Here is a 10,461-nt window from a genome sequence, read left to right as displayed (position 1 = left end):
GCGGTGTATACTCCGAACGCTCTCCCGAGCAATAGTGTAGAGTCTAAACGTCCTCCTAAGTCAGAAAAAGTCGGGCCCCTATCTCATAACCTCGAAGCAACAACAACAATAGCAACAAGACAGTATAATCTCGCTCGGCAAGGGAAAGCCCATGCAAAAGGCCATGGCGTGGCTGATGAGAACGGTGCCAGATAGTTTTAAGGTCATAGACCCCAAACATGGTGGGTAGCAATGGAGGAAGATAGTGAGAAGAAAGGGATGGAAAGATGTTGAAAGGCACTTGGATAAAAAGATAGCACCGGAAGGCCCCCATTTATAGGGGTGATAGTACGACCGACAATGCCATCAATGTCTTTGAAAGATGGATCGGCAGTCGCAATCAATGCATTATTGAAAACTGAATCGACGACGATACTATCTCTTTGAAGAATGGGAATCGGCAGCGCATTGAATGACGCTAAAAAGACAAGTCCATGGGATGCCCCGATTATTGTGAAGGCTTACGTTATAAGTGTGATATCATCAATATGACGTCATCGCTGGTAGTTCGAAAAGCTGGTTATCATGGTCGTTTCTTTTCGTTCTACTCCAAGAAACGCAGGGACTATCTGTATACGGTGAAATCGGAGGGTCCAATTTCTCGTCATTAAGGCACTTCGGAAGATTACCTCGAGGGCTCGAGGCCACGGCCGTGTATCCTCCCTCGACGGTCGTCGATACTTGACCTTGGGGCAGTAATGATCACGGTAATGGTAGAAATGGAGAGTTCCCAAGGCACACGGCTAGGACTGACAGAGCCTAGTGGGCTACCCTAAACCTGAATCAGGGTGTCAACTAGCTGTCCCATCCCCACATCTTTGTCATTAATGTATTTTGTACTATGTTGAGATTCCCCTCATATATAAAGGGGGTCCTTGTCATTTTGTAAAGGTTTGTTGCTTCAGTTTCTCCACACGAAATATACAAGAACATTCTATCTACTCTCTAACACATTCTCTTGATATTATTTCTTTCATTTATTATCTTTATTATTGTTCATCATTTATTGCTTATCATTGTCCATAAAGAGCCTTTGTTGATTTTATTATAACTGTTAGTCATACTCCGATCACCTTCGATAGCTCACAGTCGAGCTCCAGAATCGACCTCGAAACCCCCGAATCAACAAGCTCGAGGCCCCGATTGTTAACTTATCTGTTTGGTTATCACCTTACTCCTTACTCTTTTCTCGTTTCTAAACCTCACACATAGTATCAACTGCTTAACAACTAGCATAAAAATAGATCACGTATTTTTAGAGTCCCATAATCAAATTTAATTGTTATTACCATTTTTATGGTAAACAGAGGCTATAAGAATGTTGATAGCCTTTGCGCCTACACAAAGTTCACTTTATACCAGATAGATGTAAAGAGTGTCTTTTTGAATGGTTACCTGAAGGAGGAAGTGTTTGTCAAACAACCTCCTAGATTTGAAAGTGAAGTATCTCCTGACTATGTGTTCAAACTGGATAAAGCTCGTTATGGACTGAAACAGGCTCTATGAGCTTAGTATGAAAGGCTCTCAAAATTTCTCTTAGCCAACAACTTTGTAAGAGGAAAGGTGGACAACACTCCATTTCTAAGGAATAGAGGGAAGAATACTCTGATTGTGCAAGTGTATGTGGATGGCATTATCTTTGGGGATACCAATGAAGCAATATGCAAGAAATTTGCTGAGATGATGGAAAATGAGTTTGAAATGAGCATGACAGGTGAATTGGACTTCTTTTTGGGGCTGCAAATCAAGCAAACACCTACTAGAACCATGATACATCAACAAAAATATATCAAAGAACTACTGAAGAAGTTCAACACGGATTCCTCTAAGTCCATTGACACACCCATTGTAACTGCAACAAAGTTGGACCTTGATGAAGAAGGGAAAAATATGGAACATAAACTATACAGGGATAAGGGTAGGGGTAAGGTCTGCGTACACTCTACTCTCCCCAGACCCCACTAGTGGAATTTTACTGGGTATGTTATTGTTATTAAACTATATAGAGGAATGATTGGGTCACTGTTATACCTCACAACAAGCAGGCTTGATATAGTATTTAGTGTGGGATTACGTGCAAGGTTTTAGGAAAATCCCATGGAATCTCACCTGAAGGCTTTCAAAAGCATACTAAGATATCTCAGGGGGAGCCCTGACCTCTGTCTATGGTATCCTAGAGGGTATAGCTTTGATCTAGTTGGTTATGTTGATGATGACTATGTAGGTTTTCATGTTGATAGGAAAATCACTTAATGAACAACTCATTTTCTAGGTTCTTGTCTGGTTTCTTAGGGAACTAAGAAGCAAAACTCAGTGGCCTTATCAACAGTTAAGGCTGAATATGTGGCAGCAACATCCTATTGTGCTCAGTTTCTATGGATGAGACAATAGATAAGGGAGTATGGTACATTTATTGATTGTGTTCCCATTCTGTGATGACACCATTGCCATAAACATTGCTAAAAATCCATGTCAGCATAAGAGAACCAAGCACATTGACATTAGACATCACTTTCTCGGAGACAATATTAAAAAATGGAATATCTCAATTAACTTTTGTAAAACTGAAGATCAAATTGCTATATTTTTACTAAAGCTCTGAGTATGGATCACTTTGAAAGTAATAGACTAGAACTAGGTCTAATCATCTCTTTCCACTAAGTTAAATCCCACTTATTGGCTAGAAAAGGCAAAATAATATGTAGATAATTAAGTATAATGTGTTTGATTCAGCTTTGTGCTTGTATTAAGCTCATACACTTCCTTGTAAAATCTGGCTGATAATTGTGTTGCATGGTACTAATATGAAATGCTAAAGCTTTATTGTAGAAACAAATAAGGAGTTGCTTAGGTGTTGGTTCTTTGATTCAAGTACATGTCATTCTGTCTTAAGTCACTAGGACTTTATTTTCTTAAACTATTACGATACTCAAACATCTAATTCCGTTGGCATCACTTCCAATTGTCTTCTAGTCAAAGAGTAAGGGTGAATCTTAGTGAAATTAGAGATCAATTGCTCCTGAAATCCTAACGGTCAAAGTAATCGTATAAGAGTCCCTTTAGAACTCAAATTCGATCACCTTCTCTCTTCCAGTCAAATTAGGAGTAACACCTTTAAGAGGCTCTTATGATCATCTTCTGGGACCTCACTGTTTCTCTCAAACACTAATCAAGAATCAAAAGCAATTATCAAGAACTAATTTTCTTCCTCTTCTTCGAGTCTCTCATCCGATCACCAAACCTAAAGGCAGTCAAACACACTCTAAAGCTAAACCATCAACCAAAGCTGAAGTAAAATCCAAAATCATGAAGCCCGAAATCGAAGAGAAATGCCAAGCCATAAAGAGAACCCACACGCACACCTATTCCTTCTCCTTTGATATCCTCCACTATACCTACATAATCATCCTTTGTTCCTATTGTTCCTACTATTCATGTTGTTCCTATCATTCTCACCTCCACTGTATCCCATCCTCCAAAAACAACAACCCATGCACCTGAGCTTCCTGCGAAAAATACCTCTAAGTCAACATAGGTCAAAGCCACTCCAAGAAAATCTGTCAAGAAAATGCCTGATGTTGCTACGCAGAGTGACACTATAGCCAAGGAATTTGTGATTCAGGGGGAATCAGTGCTAGTCACTACTAATCAAGTATAACATCCTCCGTCCAAATTAAATATTTTGGTGTCTGCTATAGATGTTGCACCCCTAGATACTCTCCCACCTACGAGTGAGAAACCACCAGTGGAGAAATTCATTGTAGAAAAGGGTGCAGGGGATCTGGGGAATGAGGTAGATATAACAGTTGTGGATCTTGTGGTTGGGGGGGAAGGAAGTAAAGAACCTTTTCAAAAATGAGGCTTTTGATGTCCTTTCTTTTAGTTGGACTGAGGATGAGGAGGATGATGGGGGTGAAAAAGAAGAAGAGATTGTGAAAAGTCACGAGGAACATGATGCTCAAAACATAGCTAATGAAGAAGAAGAAAAGAGTGAGAATGAGGGAGCATCTAGAGATGAGAAGGAGAGTGATACAGAAGATAAGACAGGTGAATAGGATAATGATTCTGCAGAAGAAGAAAATCTTAGTGAAGAAGAGGAGGTTTCTAAAAGTGAGGGTGAGGATCAAGTAAAAGTAAGTGAGAGTGAAGGAGGTGATGAAGAGAGTGAGAAAGAAGAGGGGAATGTGAGTGAGGAATCTGAAGGTTCCATGACAATTAGAAACACTGTCATAGCCCCTTCAGAAGAAACTGGTGAAGAGATAAGGGCTCAAGAACTTAGTTCTATGTTAACTCCTTTAACTGGAGATGAAGAAGTTAGCAGTGATGAAGATGATGAGCCACTATCTAAGGTAGGGAAGAAATCCAGGAAGACCCTTGTGAAAGCTACAAAGTTAGCAGTATCCACAAGGAAAGGAGTGGTTCTTCTTGCCAGAACTCCTCTCACAAGGAGTAAAATAAAGGTTGTTGATGCACAAATCATTAAGGAGTCTAGAAGTGCAAAGAAGCCAAGAAGGAATGTTTCAATTGTGGAACCTGTTATTGAGGTGGATGGAGAAGATGATTCTGACTCTGCCTTGCCAGAAAAGTCTTCTACACCAAAGAAAAAGGGTGCCAAAGTCACCAAACCTGCTACCTCTTCTACAAGGGCCAGTAGGGGTACGACAAGAAAGAATGTGCCAGATGCAGTTGATCGACTCACAGAGTTCAGGAATGGAAAAGTACTAAATGGGAATATTCTTGCGAATATTGATGAGAAGGGAATGACTCAATTGGTTGAAAAACTTGAGTTACAGGGGTGGAAGCACATGTTTGTCAAAGCTTTCCCCCAGTATGTGTTCCTGTTGTGGTGGAGTACTATGCAAATTTCAAATTTGATGGGAAGGTAGTCAAGATTCAGGTAGAGGGCTTTGAATATCCCTTCCTTGGGATTTGACAATTACTTAAAGAAGAAGTGGCCCGCCATAGAAAATGATGTTGACACAGGCATTGAGGTCACCAAGAAGTTCTCCCAAAAGTTTGAACTGAATTCTTCCCAAAAAGTGTACAAGACTGATATGACTCCCTTCCACAAATTATTGTTTTATTTTGTCAATTCCTGCATTCTTCAGAGGTCTGAGATAAGGCATGAAGCTACTCTGCTAGATATGGCTGTGATGGAGCTGCTTGACACTGGTAGACCTATCAATCTTCCTAGCCTGATGATTCAGCACATGGCAAGAGCTGCAGATACTTCCAAACCCAAGTATGCTATGTCATATGGTTTCATGTTGATTGAGTTGTTTGACAAGCTCAACATTGCCTTACCTGAGCTTAAGTTTGGAAACCACAATGACATTTTTTATGTTGTTACCCTCAAGCAGCGTGGGTATGAGAGATCAAGGCTAGAGGACCCACATGATCTACTATTCTACCTAGGAGCAGTAAGGCTGCAGAGCTCAGCAAAGAGGTTGGAGTTGGTTGTTGAAGAGAATGCCAAGCTTCGTGAAGACAATAATGAGCTGAGAAAGGAAACAAAGCAACTCAAGAAAGAGCTCAGAAGAGATAAAGAGGCTCATGCTCAACAAATTGCCACCCTTGTGAAAGCTTTGACCCCCTCTGCTTCCCACCCATGAACTTGTTCCTTCCCAGTGTCCTTAGTTCTTTTGCTATTCCAGTGATGCCTTATCTTTTGTTCCTTTTGTCTTAGCCTGAGTAGTTTGTTGTATGCTTAGTTTATTTTGTTTTAATGATGAAGACAAGGCTTTGGACTTCTTTTGGCACTACTTAATGTCTCTTATTGCTCTACTTTACTGCTCTGTACTATATTGGATCATCAACCTAGTCTATTTACCTTTTCTTAAGCTTGTTTTGTAGCTTGTTTGGCTTTGAAACTTACATTATCTGTGTTTAATGTCTAACATTTTTTTGTGTGTTTTCGATGATACCAAAGGGGGAAAATAAGGCTGGAAGGTTGTGGGTTGTGAACATACATGCCTATCAATAGTACTTGTGATGTGATTGCTTGGTTCTATTATGTGCAAAGTTTGTCATCAATAAAAGGGGGAATTTGTTGAGTATTGAAATTTTAATGATTAATAAAGTATGACTAAATGTTCAAAGAACCAAGTCCTCAGTGTAGTTGTTTAACTGTTCTGAAGAACCAACTCCTCAAGAGAAAAAATCATCTCCTCATGATTGATACTTGTACGTCTGTACAAGATAGTAACTTTATCTCAAAGTTACCCAGGTTCGAGTTTGGTAGAAGATGTCTACTATAAATGATAAGGGTCGTTGCTCAAGAAGATTCGGATAATTCAGTTAAAGATAAAAGTCCCAAAGCTTGTCGAATCCTTGGAACAGTAGGAGTCCTATCAAAGAGGATGCTGATTATGAATAGGACTCCTAGAAGATCTCAACTGGTGTTTTAAATAGGATCGCCTTTGGACTTCTGAACTATCTTTTTACACATCAACTAAAGAGTCATAAGTCGTTTACTTGTGTTGAGTACTTGTCTTGTATTCTTCTTGAGTAAGTCTAGTGAATGTGTTTTAGAAAATTGAGTTGTAATCAAGTGTCATAAACAATTAGTGAGTTGGATATTTTTCCTTACAAGCTAGAGTACTTGTGAATCAAATAGGAACAGTAGGAGTACTGGAGAGTATTTAATTAAGTCTTGTAATTGATACATTTTGGCTTATTATTCTAGTGGTGTTGAAATTGAAAATCCTACATGGTAGGTTGTACTTTTTACACTTTTTAAGCCGAGTGATTTTTTAAGTAAAAATCGATGTGTTTATTTTACTGCTTATTTACTTTACGCTTAAAGAATACGGCAAAGAGCCAAGTTTTTTTAGTAATCCATTCAGACACTCAAACTAACCGGACGATGTAGGAGTGCCACAAAACCTTTTAGTATAGAAGTACATCTGCTTCTTATGTACTCAAAGGTTGATCGGACAATAATAATATATAGTAATTGAATGAAGAAAAAGGAAGTGATGACATGGGAAAAGGCCATTATGGTCTCCTTCTAGTTGGTCATGTGTTGTCCCTTAATTTATTTTGGTGGCTTTATGTCCTTTAGTTTGTTGTCCCTACACCCTAAAAAGAAGGTTAAACTTAAACCCCCACAATCTTTGACTGATCAATAAATAGTTCCCATGAGTCAACTCAAAACTCAGTGTCTTTTGTCTTTGTCTGTCAGTCCTTGTGATCACAACCTCCAACTGGGATCAGACAATGTGAACTTTGACTTTCATATCCTCTATCTTCTTTCCTTTGCCTATTGCTACTGCCACTCTCTTTTTGTTCAGTTTAACAGTTATATCTCTAATTATTTAGAGGAAATTCCTTGGACTATTCTTATGTCTTGGTGGATTTGTTCTCATTGCACCATTTCAATTTTATATTCACAACCAAACAAATCCTTGTAAGCTCCACTGACAGTACTATACCCCTACTATCTTAATGAACGATCTTAGTAATAAGTGACCACTACGAAATTATTTTAACATCTTTTAACAGCCTACCAACCTATCGAACCATATCTATAGTCTACTAACTCTAATGAAAATTTTGAGGACTCACCTCTTTGTCTGTTCGCAGACCGAAACTTGAGACAGTGGCAGCTTTTATGCATGTCTATCCCCCTCGACACAAAAAACTAGGAAATAAACAATATAATTCGATCAAATCCTCAAAGTTCTACTTTCACATTCGCTAATTTCAAAGCAGTGTGGCATAAACTAAACCCGTTATTCTGCTCCTATTAAATCCCTAAATTAAAAAGGTTTTAGGTTATATCCACTATTAGTATATTTAATTAATTTGTAATACATTAATGAATATTTTATCAAATTATAAGTTATATTTGTCACAAAGATTTATTTGTAATTGTCTTATAAATAGTGATAGATCTAGAAATCTTAATAAGAGGATTCAAAACAATAAAAAACATGTCACACTTGAGATTTGAATATGTATTTCTTTTATATCAATGAGATTCAAAATTTTATTTATGTATAAAAGCATTGTTCTAGTTTATTTACACAGTATAATTTTTCAATAAATCTTTTTCATTACATACGTCGCTCCTCCCATGCCTGTAAGTGATCTTATTGTATAATGGCTTTTTAAGTTTTATATCAACGATGAATTAAACCTATTAAAAATATGTAAAGAGAAACCCTGATATATTAAATTCAAAAACCGTACTATATATGCACGTTAGCTTTGTCCTGCTTTTGATCACTTAGGAAGTTCCAGAAAACATACAAAATAGGTAAATGGAAGAGGGAATGTCAGGGTTTTCGGTGAGGGCACGCGGTGGTTGTGGCGGCGGAGGAGGGACAAAGTGTGGGCGGTGGAATCCCACGACTGAGCAAGTAAAAGTACTGACTGACTTGTTCAGGTCAGGACTCCGTACCCCAAGTACTGATCAGATACAAAAGATATCTTCCCAACTTAGTTTTTATGGAAAGATTGAGAGTAAAAATGTCTTTTATTGGTTCCAAAATCATAAAGCTCGTGAAAGACAGAAACGTCGCAGAGTTTTGGTTGATGAACCAAAAGATGATGGAATCCACTTCTCATGCCAAGACAACAATATCACTTCAACCAAACGTGAGTTGCAAAATCACCTCTTTTTTTCCTTGTCATTCTTTTCCTCCCGCGAATTAACGTAGCTTACGAGCAACGTCAAAGTTATTTATGGTGATCTATAGGTCATATGTTTCGGTCCTGTAAGCAGTCATTAATGTTTGTATTAGTATAACCTATCTATGTCACCCCTTTGAGGAGTAATCTTTCCCTGGATCTTGCACAAATGGGGCATACTTTGTGCACCAGATCTGCTTAATTCTTTTTCATGAGTCAAAATTTAAAAGGTTCTCTTTCCATAGCTATTGCATAACTCTGATATTATATTAATGTGTGAGACCATTTCATTTGAAAAGTTTAAAATGTTTGACAATGTTATACTCCCTCCATTTCAATTTATTTGAACCCGTTTGATTGGGCACGAAGTTTAAGAAAAGAGAGAAGACTTTTGAACTTGTAGTGTAAAATGAGGCACATATATTTTGTGTGGCTATAAATCATTGCATAAAAGTAAATTGTTTCCAAATAAGGAAAGAGGTCATTCTTTTTGGCACGGACCAAAAAGGAAATAGGTTCACATAAATTGAAACGGAGGGAGTATCATTATTATGGCATGAATGGTCATTGGTTATGTACCTATTGCACGCCAAAATTTTTCAGAGATACACAATTATAATGAAGGGTCCGAACAACCAGAAAGAGTAAAAGAGACTCTGCAACTCTTTCCACTGAATTCGTTAAGTGAATCGGAGTCAGAAAAACTAAGGTTTTTCGCAGAAGAATGCAAAGAGAACGCGGCGTTTTCGTACAATATTGGGGCAGAAATGGATCATCCAACTTTGGATCTGCGTTTAAGCTTCCTTTGATTAAAAAAAAAAGAAAAAACTTATGGCGCATGTTTTATTCAGAGCAGTAGAAACATATTTCTAGTATTTTAATGCATGGTTTTTGAGCTTTTAGGTTTTAGCATGAACATAAAATTAAGATCATTAGTTACTAGTACTAGTAAGAATAGAAAATAGTAATGGCAGGGGGGGGGGGGAGGCTGAAAGTTTGATGCGATGAATTTGTAAAATGCACGTCGCTCAAGAAATTGAATTGAAACTTGTAATATGCTTCGACATTCTCCTCTACATGCTCCCTCCGACTTTGTTTTATTACTATCTCTGTGCTTACTCTGCCGGATATTTTATGAATTTTTCACTTTGTTTGTATAAATGTGAACGCTTGGAAAATTGGACTTGTGCTTCTTCTCCCAAGGATTCTTTCGTTTTGAATATATTATTTCCATGCAAAGCAGTCGTTTCATAATGGCTCGGTTTACCAGACTGTGAATTGAATACAAGAGGCTTATCTTACCAAAGAACTTGGTCGAAATGCAAGTTAATTACCACAGATGAACAGATGAACTGTTGCTTTGACATTAATTTGGCCATTTCCTAATCGCCATGAATACGTAATTGTTTAACTTTAATTTCTTTGCAGTAGTAAAGCCAAGATTGTTGAGTACAACAAATTTGTGACAACTCGGTAGGTCGTTGTGAGTACTAGTTCCCTTTCTATGTTCCGAGACCTCCCGTAGCTTTATTTGATGATATATGATTTCAATGCGCGATCCGTGTCGTTTTTCAAAAAACTTACATGTGAATTTTTAAAGAAAATGTGATTTTTGGCTTTAAAAACGACTAGAGTTGACCACGGTCAACACTTGTCTTAAATGACCTCGCATCGGTATTTTGACGATTCTGATAGATTTGTGTGATGTTTTTGGACTTCTACACATCTTTGGTTGGGGTCCCGGGTGATCTGAGGGCGTTTCGGCGCATTATGTGAAAAATTGGAACA

The 10,461-nt window shown here is 38.0% G+C and overlaps 1 protein-coding gene across 1 annotated transcript; it reads left to right on the top strand.

Moving 5' to 3' along the window:
- The first annotated feature begins 8,126 nt into the window (after positions 1 to 8,126).
- LOC107770760 (WUSCHEL-related homeobox 5-like) lies at positions 8,127 to 9,630 on the top strand. Its single transcript, XM_016590094.2, has 2 exons — positions 8,127 to 8,640; positions 9,268 to 9,630. The coding sequence occupies exons 1-2, from the start codon at positions 8,304 to 8,306 to the stop codon at positions 9,480 to 9,482; spliced, it is 552 nt and encodes a 183-aa protein (XP_016445580.1). The 5' UTR covers positions 8,127 to 8,303; the 3' UTR covers positions 9,483 to 9,630.
- Positions 9,631 to 10,461: the final 831 nt, after the last annotated feature.

The sequence above is a fragment of the Nicotiana tabacum genome, chromosome 6 (assembly GCF_000715075.1).
Source record: "Nicotiana tabacum cultivar K326 chromosome 6, ASM71507v2, whole genome shotgun sequence".
Classification (NCBI taxonomy): Eukaryota; Viridiplantae; Streptophyta; class Magnoliopsida; order Solanales; family Solanaceae; genus Nicotiana; species Nicotiana tabacum.
The sequence above is the reverse complement of the archived record's forward strand: the minus strand, read 5'-3'. Positions and strand labels throughout refer to the sequence as shown.